Below are 23,749 nucleotides of genomic sequence, written 5' to 3'. Positions count from 1 at the left end.
GTGGAGGGTGGTGGGGAAGGCACAAGGTGCCATCAGCTGGGCACAGGGGAGCAATGGGCCACCAAAAGGGAGGTGAGAGGGGGATGCTCTTGTCCCACCATACTCAAGGGAAGACGAAGAGGTCAAGCTGCGAGGGTGTGACTAATGAGCCAGGTCACCAGGATATGGGACCACATTGTCCCCCAGGTCCAGATGGCCCCTGGAATAAATCACCCCCAGCAGTCATGAGCTGCCCATGCCAGAGCTGCAGCTCAAGGCCTGACACCCATTGCCCACGCTGCTGGGGGCACCAGCATCCCATACATCCTCCATGTGCATTCTGCCCCAGGCAAGGGTGAGAGCAGGAGCATGGCTGGGTGGGAAGCAGCCCTGTGCATCACTGCAGGAGCAAAAAATGAGGCATCTAATTTGGGGGGGTTGTTAATCCCCTGTGCTTGCAAGGTCAATGTTGTACAACTGCTCTGAAATGCCGGCGTTCTCCTCAGCATTTGTAAAAGTGTGAGCTGGCACGGAGGCAGCAGGCAGTGCCAGAAGCTTGCCCTGCCCTCCTGTTGCAGCCATCCAGCCCAGGAGGAAAACCAGCAGGGGCAGGAGAGCAGGCAGCAACGGCTGCTTTTTAAGAATTAATTTTCCATAGTCAGTTAAAGTTGGGAAGAAAGCTAGGCTATCTCTAAGTAAATAATAATAATCAAACAAATGCCCCCTTGGGAGAAGTTGCCTTCCATAAAGATGTTAATTAGCACAGAAGCTGAGCTGTGGAGTCCAGAGGCAGCCTTTGAAACTGGGATGATTTGGTGACTCTGGCACAAAATGCCTGTATTTCCTCTGTTTATCTTAGGGGGTTCCCCCCCTTTCTCCACTGAACCATGAAGGTTGTAGGGGCTGTTTGGCTCAGCACAGTAATGAATGCCACCATCACCCCTCAATAGCACCGGAGCAGGTGGCTCCGCACGACACAGCTCTGCACAGCACCCCTACATCCAGGCAGGCATCTGCAGGTGTTGTGTCCCAACAGCAGCATTCAGGGAGAGCTCCTTTGCACCTGCCCGTGGGTGCACTTCAGTGCTGCCACCAAAAACACCACTTTGGGTTTCATAAGAATCCTGAAAGCAGACACCAAAACTGGGTTAATTTTCTTACCCTGCACATGCATCCACCATCATCCTGGGGAAAAACACAGCCTTCATGCTGGTGCCACCACCAGTGTCCCCAGGGTCCCTTGTGTCCAGCTGAGCCGGGCGTCTTCAGGCTGTCCTTCAGGCCAGCTGTGCCTGGGCTTGGGTGCTGGAGCTGTGACAGGGATGCTCCAGGCAGTGTGCCCCTTGCCAGCACTGTTGCCTCTCCCAGCCTTCCTGTGGGCAGGGCTGAAAGGGAGGGTTCTCTGCCACTCTTTGGCCACTGTTGCCAATGGCACCTTCCTCCCCAGTGCTGCCGTTCCTGCACACTAGGGCCTGCAGCTTCCCCTGCAGCAGCAGCCAGCAGTGTTGGCTGGGAGGTGGAGGCTGGTAGAGGGCCTTTGACATGCTGACAAAAATCATCAAATGTCCCTGAAATCTCATCTCAGGAGAGCCAACAGCCCTTGGGCTCCTGCTTTGCATGGCCAGGATGTTTTGGAGCCATTCACCTTCGTTGTAAGGACAGCAGCAGTGTCAGGTCTACTCAGGCACATGCATCATGTAAGAGATGATGTTAAACATGAAGAGTGAAGGAGGGGCGAGCCTTGTGGGAGACCCTGAATTAGCAGGACATGAGCTGAGGGTTTGGGGGTTTTAGGGTGTGTGCGTAAGGCAGCAACAGGCTCTGTCAGCATCCTTTGATGTGAGCGTGCTCGTGCCCATGGTAATGCTGGAGCCTTCCTAGTGTGCCCCTCTACAGCCTTTCATTCTGTGTTCCTGATTATTGCAACAGTGGATGGATCTGCCTCATTTTTCAAGTCTGATAACATGGCTCTGAGGACAGGCAGGGAAAGATGGCAGTGTTATGAAGTGGACTCAGGGAGGGGCAGTTTGGTTTGCACATTGCGACGTTGGCGCTGCGTGCCTGGGGACTCCCAGCCCTGTGCTGCCTCCATGCTGGGGCTCAGCGGGGATTGCTTCACCAGCATGGTGGCTCCGCTCCCTTTCTCCCCCCTCCCCTGCTGCCACAGCATCCCCGAGTCACCCCATTCCCAGCCACACAGCAGGTCTGGACTTGGCAGTGCTGCTGGGGGCTCTGGGGGGCCGGCAGGCTGGCACACGCACGTGTGCTCTAGCATGGGGGGAAAAACTTGAAGTCAAATGTCTGAAAGTCAGATCCCTTTTTAGTATGAATTTGCTGTATCTCATTCTAAGCACTAATTCCAATTTAATTGCAAGTGGCCTGAAGCCTCTTCAATAGGAGTAACAAATGGTTTGATTTTGTAAACTTCATCAGACTGCATTTTAAATGCGACACACTAGCCCGGCTCGAATGCCAATGAAGCACTGAAGTAGCTCTCTGTTTACTAATTATCCGTTTTTACTTCAAGCCACGCTGGCTGGCTTGTCTGATTAAATCGGATTTGTGGGATAGAGAACAGCTAGCAGAGTTTTCTCTATAGTAAACGAGATTGAAACTATGGCCCGCCTGGCTGCACACTGTAAATTATATTTCCTTTTAAAGGGGACGTGTCGCCTTTCTCCTGCGGTGCACCTCCCGCATCCGTAACTCCACCAGAGCCCAGTGCCGAGGGAGTCCCACCCCACCCTGCCTCTCTCACCCGTCGCCACGCCGGTTTTTAGTTTAATTCCTGCTCTGGCAGAGGCAGCGGGTGGGGGGCGGTGCCACGCTCGACGCCGCGGTGCTGCAGCATCCCTCACTGTGACTCGGACGGGGCACGCTGTCACACGTCGCATCTTGCTCGTCATCACGTCTCTGGCGATTGCACTGCTTTGGGATCAAGCTGCTGGAGAACAGGGATGTGTATCTGCAGGCTTGCAGCCACTGGGTTTTCCCTCCCTCCATCAAGCATCCCTCCCCTAAAGATCAGTTTTGGGACCACCTCCTAGTTAAAAAGGCCCTGCAAGCTGTGGCCAACATGCTTACCAAAAGAGCATCTAACACCCAAATCACTCCGGCTTCCACCTCAGAACCCTGCGGCAGTGCTAACAGCTGCTCCACTAGTGGCTTTCAGCTGCTGGCCCAGCATTGGGTCTGGCAGGGACACAGAAACCAGGGACAGTGGGCAAAGGTGGCAGCTGAACGCAGCGTGCGGGGCTGTGCTTAAACCTCCCCAGCTGCTAAGAATCCAATTCTACAAGCATGACCTATGCTGCCCCCTCCCTCAGTATCTATCTTTGAGCCCGGGGGCTTTTATATTTTAATTTGCTTTTGAACGTCCTGCAAAATTAATGGTGCGCTCGGGGCCATTGTGCGGTGTACAGTAGAGGGAAGGGCCGCCGGCGCCCGCCGAGAGCCAGCGCGTTTCCCGGGGAATGAATTGCTCACCCGCCTTCACCCCTTTTAATTGTTGACAGTAAAAAGCATTTAAATGCTGCTTAATTTGTAATCATCTTCCCGCAAAAAGGGGAGAAACCATTAAAATGTCAGGGAAATGAATAAATCCGTCTCTCACTGATTTGGGGTGGCAGCATTTCTTTATCAGGGGTGATTTTTCTTCCGATGGCTGAGGGCTGGCTCAGGGCTTCTGTGGCTGGAGCCCAGGGATGCATTCACGACAGGACACAGGGCTGAGTCCTGTGTCGCACCCTGTCAAGAGTTCTGCCATTTTTTCCCACTTCCCATCCTCTCTCCAAAGGTGTGACATAGTTGACATGCAGCTTAAAAAAAAATCAAACAACTTGAAGGCTGGCAGTGGGACGGTACCCAGCAGACCCCCCGGCATGGTGCCTGCCGCGCCCCTTGGCTGCTGGACAGTGTCATCTGCGGAGCCTCAGGGCTGGGAACAAGCGGTGCCTGAGCTCTGTGCTCCGTGTGCCACTGCTGAGCTCAATGCTGGGATGCAGGGCCATCTCCCACACCCTCCACCTCTGCGCCCGGCCGGTATCAGGCTTTGTGTCACGCAGATGCTCTGCTCTCGGAGCACAACCGGAGCCCGGTGCCTTCACAGGCCATGCCAGTACACGTTGACCTCCTGGTCTGGGGTATTTATTTACTGATGCATTATTTGGGGGGGGAAAAAAAAAAAAATTAAAAACTGCCTTTTGCAGGTCCCAAGAAGCAGTACCTGGGGGATGCCCAGGTCCAGCAACCAGCCCCGTCCCCCCACGCATGCACAAGGCAGCTCGTCTCCATCACTGTGGCTGCTGGAGTCAGCCCATTTTTTTTTCAAGCGGGGGCCAATTAGTTTCACAAATGAGGGCCCTACGGTGCCAGGGAGGATTTGTTACGGCCCCGCGCGCCGGCCCGGCGGCATTGTCCTGCCCTCCGCCCCCACGGGAGCCCATTGTCCCCGGCCCCAGCGGGGGCTACTGGCGGCAGATTTATCGGGGCCGGCGTCCCGCCGGCCAGGGCCTCCGCTCCGCAGCTGGCCGCGGCGCTGGGGGCTCAGCCCCGGGGACCTTTGACCCGTCCTGCTGTCACCGCCGGGGCCGCCGAGGGCCGCGGGGCCACATACCTCTTGGGATTTGCTTCGCACTGCCCGTTTGGGGCTGCCTGCTTTTTTTTTTGCTTTTTTTTTTTTTTTTAATTTTTTTTTTTTTTTTGTCTCAGGAGCGTTTTGTCCGCAGCTGCGTGGGGGGCACAAGAGCCTGCAACCCCCCTGGGTAAATCCCTGCAGAGGGAGAAAGGCAGCTCCCGTGCGGGGCCACCTCTCTTGCTGCTTTTATTCCCATTTCACTGGGGTTTTTCTTCAGATTTCGGAGCATTTTTGGGTAGCCCAGCACACGGCTGGGATTGAGCATCCCCCCAGGCAGCTCCTGCATCCCCAGCAGGACAGAGCTAGCCATGGCATGCCACCACACCTGGGTGGGTGATGGCACAATGCCAGAGCAGGTGACGGTGTGAACTGAGATGCTCTCTGGGATGCCCATTGCCCATGGTTCCCAAGCTGGAGGGGTGGGTCTGCCCAGGAGCATCCTTCGCTGTCACCTGCCTGCATGCTGGGCAGGACCGTGACGCCGATAGTGCCACTGCCCACCATGTCCCTGCCCTGTGCTGCTGTGGTCCTGGTGGTCTCCCCAGGGTTGGTTTTGGCAGTGTGGCACTCCACCCTTGCTATTCCTGAAGGCTGCATGGATCTGTTGGTTACCTTGAACATCTTGTGCTGCTAATGAATTGCTAATACAATTTTCTAGCTAATTTTATTTCCATAGTCCTCACATTTTAATGTCTCCAAAAAGCGAGCATTTATTTGCTTAATCTCCCTGTGTAACACAATTTGCAGTGACTCACAGTTCTGAACAATCAGCTATGCATAAGCAAAAACAAACTGTTTAACGGCACAGAGGTCTGAGATGTTTATGGACAGGGTAGGAGCACCTGGGTTGGGGTTTTGTCCCTGTTCTGTTGCTGCAGCCAGGTTTGTACCCATGAGCAATGGGATGGAGCCTGGATCTGAGTTGGGGCTTGGGGTCGCACACAGCGCAAGGGGTGGGCACATCGCCCTCTCGCATCCTGCCTCCTGCCCCCCAGGGCAGCTTCGTGGGGCACTTCTTGGGATCTCCTTTCCCCTGGGCATCACAAGGTCTGAGCTCAGCAGCTGCCAGAGGTGTGTGGGGATGCAGTGATCACTCAACAGCTGCCTCGTGTTTGGCCATCCCTCGGCATTGCCAGGGCTCCCAGCTGCCTTCAGTGCAATAAGAGCCACTTGTCCTCTTCAGCTGTTCCCCTCGGAGGGCCAGTGTCAGCAGGCTCAGGGTGGCCAGGGTTCTGATGTTGGGACTTCCAATGACACCCAGAGCCCTGCAGCTGTTGGGGTCCCTTCTGCTGCCAGAGCATCCCTGCTGCCATGTAGGAGTAGGTACCCCCACACAGTGGGGTGATGGGACAGCGGGCTGGGGGTCCTGGGTGCCAGGCAGTGCCTAAGCAGGGTCTCTCCCTCTCCCACAGGTACAGACATGGCTGTTTTCTGCCTGCTGTGCGGCAAGCGGTTCCAGACGCAGAGCGCCCTGCAGCAGCACATGGAGGTGCACGCTGGGGTGCGCAGCTACATCTGCAGCGAGTGCAACCGCACCTTCCCCAGCCACACCGCGCTCAAGAGGCACCTGCGCTCCCACACAGGTACGGCAGCACCACCGTGGGGACTTGGGGCTGGGGCAGCCGGGACATGCTGTTTCCCCATAAAAAAGAAATAGGGGGAAGAAAGGTGATTTGTATTAAAAGTGTGGAGGTGACTGAAGTGGCTTGGATTTGAAAAACAGAACAAAAAAAGGTGCATGTAATGAGTTGATCCGGCCTGAGGTGGCACGTGACCTTCGTAGGGGGTGTGCGATCATATCTGCCTCATCAGCTTACGGCGGTAGATGCACATAATCAGCTGGTGCTCGGCCCTAATGGGATTAGGGCGACCTGCGCTACGTGTAGCTGGTGCTGCCGTGGCCCCACGGGGGCAGGGCTTGGCTGCAGGATTGCCAGGCGGGAGAGCACGGCTTGGCTGCCTCACGCCGTATCCTCAAAGGGCCCGCACCGTGTCCTCAGCTCCTCTGATGGCGTCCCTGGGCAGCTGTGTGGTCCTAGCCACACCATCAGCACCATCATTTGGGGCCAGTCACAAAACACTCCAAGCTGATTCTTGGGGGATGAGCAGGGTTGTGCAGGATCACAGCCAGTGCCATGGCTCCTCACAGCTGCCTGGGTGAAGCATTCCTCGCCCATCCTTTGCCCACACAAGTGGGAGGCTCATGCGCCCTCCTTGACAGCACTGCTGTTGCTGACAGGGAACAAAATGTGTGCTGAGCCAGGATGCCCCTTCTTTCTCTTGTCAGGCAGGGGGCACGCACACAATCTCCAAAAGGGATGCAAAGGTGGCTGCTGGGGGTTGTGCGGGTGGTGTCGCAGAGGGTCACTCTGTCCAGCCTGTGGCTGGCAGCTGCCAGACCCACACATGGGCTAGGGGTCCCAGTGTGGGAAACGGGAATCCTGTGTTGATGATAAGCATGTTAATGCTGAGCACTGGAGCTATTTATAGCCAGTAATCCGGTGACCTGGGCTGCGGGTCGGGCTGCGCGTGTCCCAGCCCAACCTCTGCTGCTTTAGTAGCTCCCGGCTGTGAAAAAACACTGGGATCATCGGTGCTTTAGGAGCATTTAATCGTGCCACGTGGTGCCATCCTGCACAGCTGCAGGATGCTCCCTCTTCTCCCAGGGCCAGGGTGCTCTGTGGGCTCAGGCTCCCCTGAAAAGTGGGCGGGTGGAAATGCTAGCTGCCTCTGGCTGCAAAATTGCTGTCTTTGACTGTAGGATCAAAAGCCGAAGTGGCAGCTTGGAACTGGGCACAGGGAGGGGAAAGTCAACAGCAGCCCACAGGCACCACCTGCATTGCCTTTGGAGGGGTGCTCCAAACTGCATCCCAAGCATCCTCCTCCCCCCAGGTGGACAGGCAGCAGCTGTGGGAGGGGGTGAGGGGCCGCAGGGCTGGGCTGCGGCAAATGGGGAGAGAGTAAAATACCATTTTAAAGAGGAAGCGAAAGCACAGGCATGTGAGTATATAACGAGAAGGACAATTTATGCCCAGGCACGAGTGCAGTTTGACACGGGGATAATGAAAAAACGTAGGTCATTGTGGATGACTTAAGCCTTCACAGCTGAAGAAAATGTATGAAATGCGGGGAACATTACACGCTTGGCAGCTCCGCACATCTGCAGCAGGACAAGTGAAATACAGTTCACCATTCTTTACCATAAACTGTGCTTGTAGGATATGCGGCACAGAGAAATTGTAATTACAGTGACAAGACAAATCAGTAATATTTAAATATTCATGAACAAAGTCTCGGACGATCAATCTATCTTTATTGTCCTTGCCTTCGCGGCTGTAATAAATAAGTAGCTGGAGCCCTCACCTTTCCTTCAAATCATTCTGCCTTTGGTGCCGAACCAGAGTTCATTTATCAGCCGCCTGGTCTGGAGTGTGGGAGATGCCCAGGGCTGGGTCTGTGCCAGTGCTGCTGGGTGAAAAACCTGGGAATTGGTGGTGGGAGGGTTGCAGCACGCTCCAGTCTCTCTGCCATGCCGTGGACCTGAGCATCCCCTCTGTACAGGCATGAAGGGACCAGCACACTGCACTGGGGAGACGGGGGTGCTCTCTCCTCAGGATGGCACTGGGTGCCAGTGATAAAAAGGCATGGGAGCTGGTTTTGGTGTGGCCCAGCGGTCACGGCAGCCCTGACCCCCACGTGTGCTTGCAGGCGACCACCCCTACGAGTGCGAGTTCTGCGGCAGCTGCTTCCGGGACGAGAGCACACTGAAGGGCCACAAGCGCATCCACACCGGTGAGAAGCCCTATGAGTGCAACGGCTGTGGCAAGAAGTTCAGCCTCAAGCACCAGCTGGAGACCCACTACCGGGTCCACACAGGTACATGCTGGGGTGTCTGTGGTGAGGCTGGCAATGCCAGACCGGTCCCCCGGCAGAAATGCTGGCACGTGGACCAGGGCAGCAGCCAGGGATACTGGACCCCCGGATGCACCGGCACGTTACTATCATAAACAGGGGATCAATAGTCACATTGGTTCTGCTGTTCATTACTTGGTTATCGGCTGTGCCCGCTGCAGCAGCATCGATGCCGGGCAGTTGATTAGCACCTGGAGACCCCGAGCCCCCGCTGACACCCCTGTATCCCTGTCTCCCACAGGCGAGAAGCCGTTTGAGTGCAAGCTGTGCCACCAGCGCTCCCGGGACTACTCGGCCATGATCAAACACCTTCGGACCCACAATGGCGCTTCCCCCTACCAGTGCACCATCTGCCTGGAGTACTGCCCCAGCCTCTCCGCCATGCAGAAGCACATGAAGGGCCACAAACCAGAGGAGATCCCCACCGACTGGCGGATAGAGAAGACCTATCTCTACCTCTGCTATGTCTAAGGGAGGAGGCACAGGGGCAGCAGGGCCAAGTGGCAGATGACTGGGCAAAAAAAATCCCACCAAACCCGCAGCATCCATGGCCTTGTTTGTTTTCAGTTCTCATTCATTTCTTCTCACCGGAAGGATCCTGCAGCTCATGCTGGAGCGAGGGATGCACCAGCCCCTTCCCCAGCCCCATCCACACTGCTGTCCCAGCTGCTCATGCGCCTGCTGCCCTCGCACCCTTGCTGCAGGGCAGATTTCACCCTTTGCAACCCCGGGCCAGCCCCTCCATCACCCTTGGCATTGGCCACTGGTGCTGCTGGGAAGACCATGTAGTAAAGAGGCGCTTCCCTGAAAGTGTGAGTACAGCCAGTGCTCTGGGAAGGCTTTAATTCCTGGTGTCCTGTGTCACTGCGTAGACCCTGCCGTAGATGCCCTGCAGAAGACCTGAGCTCCCGTGTGAGGCTTGGGCCCCATTCTGGCAGGTTCTCATGCTCCCAGGCTGTGGCATTGCAGGCAGGAGAGCCACAAATGCTTTGGCAAGAGCGTCCTGGGGGGATCCTGGCCAGAGGAGGGTGTTTGGGGCAGGGAGCTGGCTGTGAGCCAGGCTGCCTTGAGGTGTTGCCTGGTGTCTGGGTGGGCTCAAGGGGCACAGGAGGCTGCTGCTCTCCCCATGACCAAAGACCTCTCTATGCATTTCTCCCTCCTTCCCTGCCTTCCCAGGGCAAGAGTGAAGCCCCCCCATGGGGAGATGCAGTTGGTTTGGTGATGTGCAGTCAGTGCCACTGTTGGGGCTGTTAGTATGTGGCATCACTCCGAATGCAGGGATCCTCTTTTCTTCTGCTGATTTGGGGCACCTGGAAGGTGCCACGTGTGGGGTTTTTTGCCCAGCCCTCAGCCGCAGGAGCCCACAAGCAAGGGGTGTCCGGTGGCAGGCAGCTTTGCTCGCCACTTTCTTTGCTTTTTTTTGGGGTTTTTTTGAACTTTCTTTTGGAATATTTCCACGTTTAGCACATTTTACTTGAAATTACCTCGTTTTTTTGTGACCTCATGAGCTTTTATTGATTTGGGAGGGACAGGGGACGGCATGGCTGGGGTGCACCAGCCATGTGCCCAGCATTGATGGTGGAGAGGTGGTGGGGCAGTGGTGTCCCTGCCCACCTCCTGTTGTGCATTATCCTTACCAAAACTGGTATTTTTTGCCTGGCCCCATGGGGCTGGGGGTGTTGGTTCTGAAGCTACCTCTTGTGTTCGTTTTTGTTGTGTTTCTCCTGCGCAGCCACGGGCTTGGTGGTTCCATCCCGTGGCTCTTTTTTTGTCGTTTTGCTGCGTTTGGGTGAAAAGGGGGAGGAGGGGTTGGGGAGAGTGGGACAGTGTCTGGATACAGTTTGGAGGGACACAAACCTCTGGGTTTGGGGTGCCCATCCCACCTCTCCTGGTGCCAAGCAGGGATACGGCTGTGGGAGCAGCATCCTCCCTCGCGCCCCAGTCCGGCTTCGCACGTGCGTGTGCCTCTGCGCGTGGGACCGTTGCTGCTCTGCGCAGGGTGGACACCGCTGCTGTACAATCCGGGATGTGACTGTGGAGAACGGCTCGTTTAATTGTTGTGCCTAAGAAAAAAACAGAAAAAATATTAAAAAGAGTAAACAGTTCTTTCACACAGAAAGTTGCTGCAATTTCTGGCATGTGCACGGCAGGCCCCTGTGGTGTCCTGGCGCTGCCAGACGCGGGTGCCATGGTGCCATGGAGCACATGGCCGAGCTCATGTGGCTCTTTTTTTTTTGCTTTAACCTCCCCTTCCATCTCACCATCCCTCTCCCTCAGAGACACAGCCCCCATTGCAACAGTGTTGGGGTCAGCATTGGAATGATGCTGCCGTATCCTGGGCGCACGTCCCTGCACTGTTTGCCGTGGCGCAGCCCCCGCCACCTCTCCATATATATATATATAAGTATATATATGTGTATCATAGCAGTGAGGACCAAGCGCCGCACGGGGCCCCGTGGTCCCGGGCTCCCTCTCCCCTGGCTTGTTGTCAGTGTCGTGAGCGCCCGCCTGCCCGTCCCGTTGCTCTGTGTTGCCGCTCGTGGTTCGGGTCCGTCGCTGTCCTCGTTCCGTCTACCTCAGCACCTCTCTGAGCCCGGGCGCAGAAGGTGCCCAAGTTCCCCTTTGGTTTTCTCAGAGTATCTATCAGCTCCTATTTTTTGTATGACTTTTCCTGTCTCCCCTCGCCGTTCGCTCCCCTGCGGTTCTGCTTGCAAGTCCTCTCTCTGTCCTCTAGCCACAGATGCCGTTAGCTAAAAGTTTCCTGAAAAATAAAGAAAAAGAAAAAAAAAAAAAAACCAGTTGTGGTGTCTCCTAGTTGCAGCTCTCCGCATCTGCCTTCGTCCTGTGTAGATTCAGATGCATTTCTTTGTAAGACTTCAGTGTTTCTGACAGAGGAAAAAAAAAAGACAAAAAAAAGAGAATATACTGCTGCAGGTTTTTTTCTCTCCATGTGTCACTAAGTGAAGTTCGTGCCTTCTATAGCAAAGAGAATATTTTTTACATCCTACTAACGGTAGATTTTTTTGTAGTAAACATTTTTTGTATTTTTATTTATAAGTCTCATAAGGAAAATAGCAATGTTCAGTTGTATACCTTGAATCTGCAGTTAGAAAACAAAAAAACTACCAATAAAGTTAATTCCGTTGTCTCGGCCTGCTGTCTCCTGTTCCTGTGCCTGCCGAGAGGAGGAAGAGGAGGAGGAGGAGGAGGAAGGATGCATTCCACAAGCTTGGGGTGAGCCGTGGGGGTACCCACGGTGGTGAGTTCGGGGGTGCCTGTTCTGAGGCGGAATCGCGAGGTCCTAGTCCTAAACCAACCCCAGTGGGCAGGGGCTCTCCCTGGACTGTCAGTGTCCCCACAGACAGGGAGCATCCACAGCATGCTGCCTTGTGCTGCTGCCTGCCCATGTGGCTCACCAGGGAGCGGAGCAAGTTTGCCTCAATGAAAGTGAACTCGTTCATTTAAACCTGCCTGCAGAGCCGTCCGGCCCCCCGCTGCGTTAATTATCCTGTAGTTCCCGACTGATTGCTGTACACTAAGCTTAAGCCCTCCTTTATTTATTTACTGACTACATTAACGGCAGCGCCTGCTCTCCTTTTGTGCTGTGGCAAACCGCACAACACCGCACACCGCAGCTGGGCCAAGTGGGTGCTGCCATCACCACCCAGCCGTGCCTGTGCCCGACGGGTCCTGTCCACCGCCAGCCTCGGCCTTGTGATGCTATTAGACATTTGTTACAGCACAGTTGGAGTCACCAAGTCCAGAGCATAATTTAGTTTTTCCCAGGGATGGATGGCATGTGCCAGTGTCAAGGCCAGGCTCATCCCCTGCCCCTGCATTTCCCAGCAGGTTTGAGGGGCTGCGTGTCCATTCCAAGGTCCTGATGGTGGTCCTGCGTCCCCCAGTCCACCCCAACACAGCTCTTCCAGGAAGGCTTTGGGCAAGTGGTGAGGAACTTTGGTCCAGTTTGGGGCAAGCAGAGGTGGTCCTGCTGTGAGCAACCTGCGGGCTGCAGCACCCCAGGAGAAGGGGGGGCAAAGCCCCTTGCCGGCGTTCAGCCTGGCACAAAGGCGTTGTTACAATAACGGGGAAATCGTGGTAGGACCGGGCCTTTGTGTGCACACTCACACAGCAGCTGGGAGCGATTATGCTGCAACAATGTTCTGTTCCATCAACATTATGTCCTCATTAAACCTTTATTAGGAGATTAGATTCAGATTTATTGATTTTTTTTTTTTTTTAAAGAGGAAAATCCAAGCTCCTCTCAGAGAGATGCCTGGAACTTTTTCCCGCATGCAGCACTTCCCAAAGTAGCAAGAGGGCAAAGGGAGAATCAATCTTTCCTCCAGCATGGGCAACCTGTCCTTCCAGGGGAAAGGACCGCTGAGCTGCTTGAGGAGGTTAGGTTGGGTGCATGATGGCTTCCTAGCACGGGGAGGACAAGGATAAGGACCAAAACGTTCCATGGGATACAGCAGCACAGGTGAGAATCTTGCAGTGCAGCCCTGGGGGACTTCAGGGTCACGGTGGGCAGGAGAGGGATTGGCAAGGCTGGCTCAGGAGTCTTGCTGCCCAATCCCCTCATCAAACACATGGGCTGGGCGGCATCGCACACCCGGGTCAATGGCCCCATTGGATTTGTCTGTTGGAGCGTTTGATGTTACACGAAGGCAGCTCATTCCAGAGGGTGTTAATTGCCTGCTGCACTGATCAGGTCTGTAGCACCATCGATCTCAGCAGGATCAATGGGCTGATTTAGTGTCTCACGAACTCTTTAACTGGACACCTCATCAATAGGCAGCCACTTACAGACCATCAGTGCATTAGTGCGGGCCGGCGCTGGCAGGAGCCCACTCCACCCGTCCTCAGCCCCCGTCACTCAGAGGTAAGTTTTCCTGCAGGTGATGGCTCTGGGATGGTGAGCGGGAGTCTTGTTCTGGGGCTGGTGTGTTTGAGGGCGGATGTGTGAGAGCCAGGTGGTGTCGATCCACCTGTCTCCCATCACCTGCAGGCCCACTATATGCAGAGATGCTCCTAGAGCATGGGATGGGCCCTTGCAGCATCTACAGCACTTTCCTCTGCTCTTCACCTTGTGCCTCTGCCCTGGCAGGGGCAGATCGACAGCAGGAGCTGGGACCTACCGCAGCTGTGATGGCATCTCTCCCAGTACCGCGTGCTCGCGGAATCCGCCCCGTTGCCATCCCGGTTTGTCCGCGGCCTGACACTGGGTCTCTCCCAGTTTGCTGAAACTGCTGAGCGCAAGCATGGTGGGGATCTGCTGGGCAAGCGTACCCGGGGGCCCGGGGTAGGGAATAAAGGCAGCAGCCGGGGTGAGGGGTAGGGGAGCCGAGGACAGCGGGACCCCTGTGGCGGTGGGGATCCCCCGGGGCAGGGGGGACCCCACCCGAGGCCGGGGGACCCCCGGTCGGGAGGCGGCTGGGCCGGGCGGCGGCGCCGCTGTCCGCGGTGCTGAAGCTGCGGCCGTGGCCGGGCCGGGCCGGGCCGGGGGCGCTCCCGGGGGTGGCAGGGGAAGCATGCAGAGAGCTTTGGGCAGGGTCATGGAGTCCTGGGGGCTCCTGCTCAGCTCTGCCTTCCCGCTGCAGAGCTGAGGGACGTGAGAGATGTGCCCGCCTGGGTGGACAGACACTGGCGAATCCCAGAGCCAGGGACAACGTGCCAGAGTGAGGTCCCCCGTCTCCCGCCCTGAACAACGGGCATTGCTCAGGCATCCCGCCACACCGACCAGAGGGTGCCCAGTGTGATGCTGTAAGCCAGGACGGCTGCCAAGTATACCCGGAACAGCAGGACATCCAACACGTAGCCCACTTGCAGCCACTCGCGGGCGACATCGCGGAATTCCTCGCGTTTCTCCAGAAGCTGGCGGATAGCCGTGGTCTCGCGCAGGACCTCCTGCAGTGCTGCTAAGCCCTCTGTCCGGCCAGCAAAGGCCAGTGTGGACCTCGTGCCCCCCACTGACCCGCACTCCCGGGGGTCCTCACAGCCGTAGGGGGTCAGCTTGGCTGAGGGATCAAAAGAAGCAAATGTGAAAAACCTATTAAGATGGGGAACTGGGGTTTCTGAGGATGAACTAGGCACCCAGTTCACCATCCAAACAGGGGCTATGTTGGTGTCGATGGCTACAGAGCACTTAGACTCCTTCAGATCCCACAGGCCCTCTCTGTGCAACCCTTACCTGTGCTGTCATTGTTCTCCACCTGCCTGGAGATGTCCAAGCTTTGCGTCCTGCTTTGGCTGAATTTCTTCCTGTCCCAGACACAGAGCAGGATGGTGGCTCGTTCCAGCAGCAGGTGTTTCACCCACTCAGGGACATGGGGTTGCAGGTCTTGCTTGTGCACCAGGCGCACGATCAGGATGGTTTCCGTCAGGCTGATGACGAGCAGTGCCATGCACACCACAAAGTAGATGCCTGCAGAGGCATCAGTGAGGTGAGTGACCTGCAAAGGCTCATGCACAGAGCACAGGCCCAAGCAAATCCTCCCTGCTCAACTCTCAGGGCCCTGTGGTCTCTGCTCACGACTGCCGTGGCAGTTGGATAGGCGTGTAGAACCACCGTACCTATCAACGGGGTGCCGACGGCAGTAGCTGGCAATGTGTCGGACACAATAATGAGGAAAACCGAGTAGCCCAGCAGGAGAGTGATCTTGAAAGAGACCCTCTCACCACTGTGGGGAGGAAGGTAGAAGCCCACAATGTCCATAACCATCAGAAAGATGCTGGGGAGCAGCAGGCTGACGGTGTAGAAGAGGGGGCGTCTCCGGATGACTACCTGCAGGACAGAGAGACAGAAAAGGCTGTGAAGGGTTGAAATGAGGCTTGCAGCTGGTGTGGCTCTTTGCCAAGGCAGGTGAGGATGGTGGGAGGCACTAAGGTGAGCCAGAGGAAGGGCCCACTACCGGGAGCCTCCCACCTGCAGGCAGGAGCTGCAGCACAGAGCAGCGACAGGGATGGGGCAAGACCCTTCCCTCGTGCCGTATCCCTGAGAAACACGGTGGCCAAAGGCTCTTACGTAGAACTTCATCTCAGCATAGCTGTCACTGCTCTTGACACTGAACTCCTGGAAGCGGCTGAGGACGTAGAGCAGCTCCCATTCGCCCTGGTTCATGAAGACACTTCGGTCGAACTTGACCAGCTCCGGCTGACGCCACAGCGAGAGGTTGATATCACGAACTGGGGGGCGGAGGAGAGGTGAGAACTAGGGGTGCCCTGCCCAAAGCGCCGGCAGCTGCCGGCACCTCCACACCGGCTGCGTGCCTGCCCGCCCCTGCACCCTTCCCCGATCCGCTGGGGCCATCTAGAGGGACGAGTTGCCTCCTGCACGGAGCTCCGGCCCAGCGGAGGTCCTGCCCGCTCCCTCGAGTCCCCCAGCCGTGGGCGTCCCGGCACTCACTGTGGTGCAGCCAGCTGGTGAAGGTGAGCGAGCAGTTCTGGACGTCGAAGGGGAAGCTGTAGATGTCCAGGCTGCAGGCGGTCATCACCTGGATGGGTTTGAGGTTCTGCACCTCCCCGTGATGGCTGACATAAACATAGGGGACGTGCGGGGACTTTCCAACATCCACACTGGGGGACATGAGGGACAGAGATGTGGACTGGAGAGCACTCTGGGCAGGGGTTCCTTCTGTCAAATAGCATTTCAGGGGGGAACTGCCCAAGAGACAGGGATTTGCCCCCCGTTCTGCTTTTTTGGTAATATCCTTGCAGGCATTTCTACCTGGCATCACCTCTGCACTGCCCAGACTGCTGCTTTCTCCCAGCCCGAGAAGTGTCTGTGTCATTGTCCCAGAACCCTCAGGAGGCAGTGGGAACAACTTAAATCCCCACGGAGTGGGAAGGACACCAGATAGCTTCATGGGAAGAGCCAGCAGCTCTGCAGCTGCCCTTGCATTGTACTGTCTTCACAAAGCCTTTCTCCTGATATCTGGATCTCACCCCCAGCACAGTGAGGGTAATTAACAATGGTTGTGGTTAGCCAGCATTGGAAATGGCCCAACTGCCGAGCCGATCCCCATCTGCAGTTCCCTGATGTGGGGAGGCTGCCAGCTCTGTGCCAGGAATACAAAGCATGGGACGGTACGTGCCCATGGTGGGCGAGGGAGTTCCAGTCCCAGGCTATCTCGCTCCGGACTTTGGCTGCACTCACAACTCATTGATGAGGATGTCGGGCACCCAGATGCTCTCTACGGGGAGGGAGATCTGCGTCAGGTTGTCGAAGCGAGCTGGGTCCCACCTGAGGAACTCATCTGTCCAGTGCTGGGGACAAGGGAGAGGGGACTTGGTGGGTGAGGTCCTTCCACTCTGCCAGCACACAGACCCCAGACTAGCACCAAGCAATCTTCCCACCCATAGGAGGGAGGGAGGAGTTATCCTTCAGCTCACACAACACCAAACAGTGCAGAAGATGGAGCATGAAAGCTGAGCCTTGAGGTTCATGTGCTACAGAGGTCTCGCCAGCCCCCAGGATAGGTTTCCCCTCACTGCTCTCCTGCAGGACTGCACGCTTCTCCCACAGGAAAACATGGGGTTTTGGGGGTACTTGACCCTGGGGGGGGGAGGGGGGCCCAGCAAGGAAGGGGTGAGGTTTCACGGCTACTCACCTGCCTGTACCAGATGTAGGTGGTCAGCACCTGGTTCTTCTCATCCTGTGGGAAGATGAGCACACAGTGTCAGAGCAGGGACATTTACACTTCGGAAGATGGGCAGAGCATGCTGGGGGTACGTTGCATGCCAGGTACCAGTCCCCTCCCTGTGGACACATGCAGATGGGAGCAGAAGACTCACCACACTGAGGATGGCATAGACCATGAGGTCGATGGCCACATTAGTGGTCGTTCGCCAGTCCCGCACAGGCCGGCTGCCCTTCTGGTAGTGGGCCAGGAGGTAGTGGGACAGGCGGCGCAGGGTGGGTTCGGACGGCTCCGGCATCCGGCCCCTGTGCTGGGTACCTGCTTAGCAGAGGGAGGAAGGGAGGGAGCGAGGGAGGCTGCTCGCACTGGGGCAGCGGCTGCCATCACCCTGCGGTGTGCCATGGGCTGCGGGATGCTGCCAGCTGCCAGCCCTCACTTACCTGTTGGGATTTCCTATTCAAGTTAAATAGGAGCATCCTGATGGGAAACAAGCCTGGCCAACCAGAACCATCACCTAATATGTGTGTGCTGTGCAGGTGGTCAGCGCTGTGACCTTCCCCAGCCTCAGAGGGCACAGCTGCCAGCCTCCGTCTTTCTGGACAGGTGCCAGGACAGCAGCAGCAGGGACCACGAGGGACACACTGCCCCTGGGTAAGTTTCATACCACTCACTCCCTCGAGGGCCCGTTTTTTGTTCAGCAGGTGGAGGCGGTGAAGGTTAGAGATGAAGCAGGATGCTAAATTCATTTATTAGGTATCTTGGTGTTTGCTTCCTGTGAAAACAGTCCCTTGACTGGTGACAGCAGCATCAATCAAGGCCAAATTGCTTTCAGCACCATGTCCTCACTGCCAGGCAGCTGGAACGCAAGGCAGCTGGAAAGCCACGGCTGGACCAGGGCAGCAGTGCTACACTTGTGGCTGTGCTCTACAGCACACCCAGCCCCAGAGTCCAATTCCAGCATAATGGAAGAGACTAATTGGAATAGATCTACAAGAACTTGGGAAAAGCTGCTGGAAGGGAATTTTATTCTGTATTTTAAGCTAAAAAAAAGAAAAAGCAGCAGCCTCAGCCCCTCTGACATTGCTCACTAGCGGTAATACTGGGGAGCCAGCCAGGTGCATGATGCTCACCCAGGCAGGTATGAACCGACAGAGGCAGCGAGATGGGGGGAGAGGCAGCAATTAGGGTGAGGCGAGGAAATAACAGGTGCTGCCATCACCACAGCTTGGGCCAAGGGGCCTTTCCTGCTGCAGCTGATGGCAGCTGGCTCACGCTTGCACTCCTCCTCACACCTTCTCCTCCTCACATCCATGCCACCCAGGTCTGCGTCAGGATGCTTTGGCAGCAGGGAAATGGCTTTGCAGAGGAGGACTGGGCTGGGTTCACCTCAGATGCTCTTTGCCTCTTCTCCAGACACCACGCTGGTCTGCTCAGCCCAAAGCTGTGCCAGGATTGTGCTGGCAACTCACCTGCTGCAACTCGGCACAACCCTGGCACAGCCCTGACACATGGGGATCTGTCTGCACAGCCCTTCCTGCCTCCTGGCCGGCATTGCCAGGGTGAGAGTATCACTGTTCCCACTCCTTTTCTGCCACCTTTGGTGTGCTAACGGTGGGAGAAGGTTTGGGAGTTGGGTGACAGGAGCTACATGACCTATCCAGAGATTTGAGTCACTAGCCTGCTGAACACTTTCAGCTGTGCTGGTGCAAAACAGCACAAGGATTTTTGTGCTATTTCCCAGGAATATTAGGTAAGAAAATAACAATGGAATAACAAGGGAATATGTTGGCCGTCAATTTTGCACTGTGCAGAGCTGCAATTACAAACTATAGGCACAGCATCATGCCCAAAACCCAGCTCTAGGTTATGACGGACTAAGCATTATATCGGAGAAAGCCCTTCATCAGGCAGGGGGCTCGGGCAGCACCTCTCAGGCAGTGGGGTGCAGACAGGAGACCCCCATGTCTCTCTCTGTCCTCAGGGCTGTCTCTTGGCACAGCTCTAGAGTACCTCAAGACCCCGCAGTGACGAACCCACATCGTAGAGCTGGGTTCTAATGCCCCGTTGCGTTGCTGCCAGCGTTACCCAGGCAGGATGCACCTTCAGGCTCCGCACCGGAGCTCTCCCATGCTCCAGCTTCTCCCAGGTATGTCGCTTCCCAGTAGCATGAAGGCTTCCTTAAAAGCAGCCTTTGCCTGCCACTCAGCACGGCTCAGGTTCTGGGAAGCTGCTGCTCCGTGCCAGGAGCAACCCGCTCTGCCTCAGCTCCCCAGCTCTGCCCACGGGTCCCTCACCTTACCTGGGCTCTGCAGCGTCGAGGCCAGCGGCAGCAGGGCCAGGAGCGCCCCGAGAGCCGTGGGCACCATGGATCCGCTGGCTCCAGCCGCCGCCGGCTCGGCGGAGGACTGAGCGGAGCAGGGAGGAAGGCGGCACTCGTATGGCTTTCCCCCCGCCGTCGGGTTTTTGAGAACGCCCAATTAATCTCGCGATCAGCCTCTCCCGCTGCATCAAGTTTCAGGCTGGGAGGATGCGAGAGGGGCCCACCCCGCTATCCCCCCACCCCCGCCCAGCTTTCAAAGAGCTTCCCCGTCCTCTGCCCAGGCGCCTGGTTGTGGCAAAGCAGATTTTGGGGTTGTACATCACGCCCATGGGCAGTGGGGGGCACGATGGGGGGAGAGGGTGCTGCAGGTGCCAGGGCTGTGCCAGGAGATCCTCAGCAGTTGGAAAGACGGGGTAAATCCTCTGAGAGGCAGGGGAGGGGAGCCTGTCCAGGGATGTGGTACTGACACAGGGTGGGTTTCCATCAGCAGGGGAGAGGGGAGCTCTGGAGGTACCGGGCTGCCCTTCACACCCTGCAGCAGGTGGGTCTGTCCCACTGACAGTGGCTCTGACAGTCGCAGGTGGGGGCCGCACGTGCAGCCTGGGGCAGCAGCTTTCCCCCAAACCCTCAGACCTGCACCTACACCGGGGTCCATTTTCACCGCAGCAATTTGCATTTGCTGTAAATTTCAGCAAACAAAGTGCTTCCTACTGGTATCAGTTTCCCAAAATATTTAACACCTTGGGGCAAACAAGACTAGAAGCAAAGCCTGGTCAGGTATTACTGAGAGTCAAAAGGCCCTCGGTGTCCACCCATGCATGGGTTCCCTGCTCAGGCTGCCCATTCATCCCTCCATGTGACAGCATCATAGCCTTGGGCTGGGCAATGTCCCTCTACCCGGCAGGGGAGCCTTCCCTCGACCCTCAGCCTCTATAATCTTCTGTATTCCTCAATGTCTACACTGTCCTTGTGTGTGTTGCAGGTGCCCGTGCTCCCACAAAGCTGCCAGCTGCTGGAAATCCTGGGGAAGCAGCGGGCAGGGACCAAAGCCTGCAGCAGTGGCGTAGAGCAAATTGCATCAGATGCCGGCATGGAGTCACTTAAACGAGATAAGAATTAGTGCGGGGCCCTGATGAACTCCCCCTTGGCTGCCAACAGCGGTGTCAGGGAGAGAGCAAGAGCAGAGCTGGGGCTAATTTGATTTCTCAGCTCCGTTAGTGGCTGGCAAGTCACCTCCCAAGGAGCGCCAGCAGCTCACAGCACTCTCCCCTTATTGAATCTGGGTAATGAAAATCACGGGCAGCGCCGCCATGGTGCTGGGGACTGTGCCCCACTCTGCCCCCTCTCCTCCAGCCTCCTGCGTCTGCAGCCGGCAGGATGAGGCCAAGGGGACGTGGACTGCTCCAGTGGAGCCTCTGCTGCAGCATCATTAACTGAATTTTCTCCCTTGGGTTTTACATCTTCAACTTAAAGAGATTTTAATGTAGTTCCTATCAGCCCTCCTGTTATTGGATATCTAATTAGCATGATCTACTGTAGCCTCATGTTACGCGCGCACGCAGGGGGCTCTTGCAGGACATTTTGTGGGATGGCTGATATCAATCGGCAGCGCCCAGATCAGATTTACTTTCCGAAATAGCATAATGGGATTTTATTAGCCCTGTAATCTGCTGCACGGTAATTGCTTTTCTGGGAATCGAAGTGCTCAGTGCCTGGGGCTTCCCACAGCTCAGACCCACGTCCTGTCCAGGCTCCGCTGCAGCCAGGCATGGCAGCATCTCTGCACTGGGATGGGCACTCAGGCCTCTCTCCTGGAGCAGCCACGCTGCAAGCAGGTTCCCTGGCTGGGCAAGCAGGTATTTAGCCCAGAGCTGCAGCGATCTCAGAGGCTGGGGGGAGCACAGGGGCACAAGCACAAGATCCCCAGCATGTGATGGCACAAGTGACGCCCTGCATTCCCTCCTCACCCCAACCTGACCTCATCCCAAGTCCTGGGTGTGCAGCATTATGCACTGTATTCCTTCAGCAGCTCCCACCCCGTGCCATGGAATGTGCTGGGGGCTGTCAGGCTGTGGCAGGAGCATGGCTGGGCCCTGTGCAGGATGGGGTGTTGTAGCCAGGCTGGGGACCACAGCGGGAACAGGGAGGGAGGCCTCAATTGTGTTGCTTGCCGGTTCGGAGCGGGCAGGAGACGGAAGCAGCTACTCCTCCAGGCTGCCAGGGTTCGCCTTTCAGAGCGCGTTTGGAGCGTCAGAAGCAATAAAGCATCAGCAAGGAGCCCTGGCAGCACAGCTGCCTGATGGCCCCGGCCCCATCACACGCCTGAGGCCGCCCATTACGGAGCCTCATGCTCCCCGAATTGCATGTCTGCTATGATTTAACGCTGCGAGACATGAAATAAACACTGCAGGCAGGCAGGGCTGCCGGCATGGGCATGACCAGGCTCACAGCAGCCCCCACTCCCATGGGGCCCTGTACCCAGGGACAGTGGTCCTCAGGGATCCCTGGATCACTGCAAAGGTCCTGGGGGACATACAGGATCTCTCCTCTGGCACTCGCCTTGTGCAGCTCCAAGACCGAAGCACAGACCAAATGCCATGAACAGCTGCTCAGTGTGGTGCCCTTGGCTAATTTAATTTAATTTGGGGATGCTGGTAGCTTTGTCCCGTGGGCGCAAACTGCATGGCCCTTGGAGAAGCCAAAAATTGCCCATTGCAGGTACCAAGCCCGTCCTCACCCCAGTGAAGGAGCCCAATGCTTTTAAATCCCCCAGAGAAGGGATGGGAGCGCTTTCCTTTCAAGTCCTCTCTTCCATTAGACACCCTTCAGGTGTTTGCAATATTCTTCTACCATTTCATTACCATTAAAGCCAGGTAATAATAAGTACATGAAGGTATTTGGAGCCCATTGCTGTTAATGAAGGAGATATGGCTGATACTGAGTGGGACGGCAACTATGCATCACAGGCTGAGCACCATCCAAGGTCAGGCAAGAATTGCCTTGCTGAGAGCTGAGACTTGGCTGTTTTTTCTTGTATGGCTGTCTTTTCCTTTTACCTTTTACTTTTGAAGGAGACCTGTGCTGGAGGCTTACTGGCCAGGAGAGGGACAGGGGGCTCCAGTGCTGTTGTGGCTGCATGCTACCACCTTGGAAAAGTCCCCATCCCCAAAGCAGGTTTGCAGCAAGGATTGTGCACACGATGACTGCCTTGATGTAAAAGCCTCGTGTCTGAAAAAGTCTTGCAGAAAAGTCTTCTGCCTCTTGTTTCTCTTGGAATTCAATCCATGGAGGACTGTGGCAATGCTTGAGAGGCTGGACATGCTGCAGGGTGTGGGGACAGCCCTAGAGGGCACAGTGACAGAAGACAGTCCACTCTGAGGGTTTTATTTTTAAAGCACTTATTGCTTCCTTTTGCTAAGTTGAGGCTGTATGGAAGGCTCTCAGGACATGGAAGGAGAGGGCATGTCTGCAGCTTGCTCTGTCTGAAGGTGTACAATGGTAAATTATCTGGGACGTAACAGTGCTGTGACTGCACTTAATGCTGCAAACAAATTGTTCTACACCCTAGTTAGTTATCACAGCATTAATCAGGCCGCTAAGCATTAAACACAGCCTGGACAAACCTGGAGCTAAAAATATGGGTCTGAGTTTATCTTTGTAACTGGGACATTCAGAATTTTTATGGTTAATAGTTTTTTTTAAGGTAGGAAAATCCTGGGGACTCTTCCCCGAGCAACGAAGTTCAGGTAAAGCACCACTCCCTCAGCAGCACATGGGGGTTCCAGAGTGTAAATCACAGTGCCCAGCACTACGTCCCTATCTCTCACTATTAATAGCCTAGCAGGATCCCAAAATGAGTGGAATTTCTTACTTTGATGCATTTAAACATTACTGGTTGTCTTGTTTTTCCTTTGCACATCAGGGAAATTGGCTAACAGTGGCTTCCTCAGTTTTACCTTATCTACACTGCTACCTCCTCCTTCTTGCCTCCCGAATTCCTCATCTGGAGTACCTGTGAGAACCAGGGAGCTGGGGCAATCCCAGAACAGCCTACACTGAGATTCCCACAGCTCTTCCAAAACAAAAGGCAAGGGATGGTCTGTGACTGCCCAGGAAAACAAGTGTGGGAGATGCCCACCCAGCTGGGAAAGGGCATTTTCGCGGGAGAATTGGCAACCAGGGTACGGCAGAGGCACCGTCTGACCCTACTATCTCCTTCCTCCTGCAGTGCCGCAGCTCCGCTGGAAATGCCAATGCCAT

At 56.0% G+C, this 23,749-nt stretch overlaps 2 protein-coding genes across 6 annotated transcripts in view; one reads left to right on the top strand and one right to left on the bottom strand.

Annotated features, from left to right (window-relative positions):
* ZBTB16 (zinc finger and BTB domain containing 16) overlaps positions 1-11,680 on the top strand; it is a 54,974-nt gene extending 43,294 nt beyond the window's left edge. For all 4 annotated transcript variants that reach the window (XM_039564897.1, XM_039564898.1, XM_039564895.1 and 1 more), the window contains exons 5-7: positions 6,028-6,198; positions 8,324-8,491; positions 8,769-11,680. In XM_039564897.1, coding sequence (XP_039420831.1) covers positions 6,028-6,198; positions 8,324-8,491; positions 8,769-8,998 — 569 coding nt within the window. In that variant the 3' untranslated portion in view covers positions 8,999-11,680. The remainder of the gene's footprint in view (positions 1-6,027; positions 6,199-8,323; positions 8,492-8,768) is intronic.
* Positions 11,681-12,735: 1,055 nt separating this feature from the next.
* LOC104692054 (5-hydroxytryptamine receptor 3A-like) lies at positions 12,736-19,638 on the bottom strand. Of its 2 annotated transcripts, none has more exons than XM_010403783.4 (9): positions 19,469-19,638; positions 17,324-17,490; positions 17,140-17,184; positions 16,686-16,795; positions 15,936-16,105; positions 15,555-15,715; positions 15,104-15,314; positions 14,721-14,954; positions 12,736-14,547 (listed from the first exon to the last, which is right to left on the bottom strand). In XM_010403783.4, the coding sequence occupies exons 1-9, from the start codon at positions 19,533-19,535 to the stop codon at positions 14,249-14,251; spliced, it is 1,464 nt and encodes a 487-aa protein (XP_010402085.1). In that variant the 5' UTR covers positions 19,536-19,638; the 3' UTR covers positions 12,736-14,248. The 2 variants fall into 2 exon arrangements, with proteins under 2 accessions (XP_010402085.1, XP_010402086.1); XM_010403784.4 differs by having other exon boundaries at positions 17,324-17,487.
* Positions 19,639-23,749: the final 4,111 nt, after the last annotated feature.

Source organism: Corvus cornix, chromosome 24, assembly GCF_000738735.6.
Source record: "Corvus cornix cornix isolate S_Up_H32 chromosome 24, ASM73873v5, whole genome shotgun sequence".
Taxonomy (NCBI): Eukaryota; Metazoa; Chordata; class Aves; order Passeriformes; family Corvidae; genus Corvus; species Corvus cornix.
Note: the sequence above shows the minus strand (reverse complement) of the source record. Positions and strands in the feature narration are given on the sequence as shown.

Coding starts and splice junctions, on each gene's coding strand:
- LOC104692054 (XM_010403783.4), bottom strand. CDS start 19,535: ATGGTGCCCACGGCTCTCGGGGCGCTCCTGGCCCTGCTGCCGCTGGCC. Junction 17,491..19,468: donor CTCGACGCTGCAGAGCCCAG/GTAAGGTGAGGG, acceptor CCCTCTGCTAAG/CAGGTACCCAGCACAGGGGC. Junction 17,185..17,323: donor TCTATGCCATCCTCAGTGTG/GTGAGTCTTCTG, acceptor ATCTTCCCACAG/GATGAGAAGAACCAGGTGCT.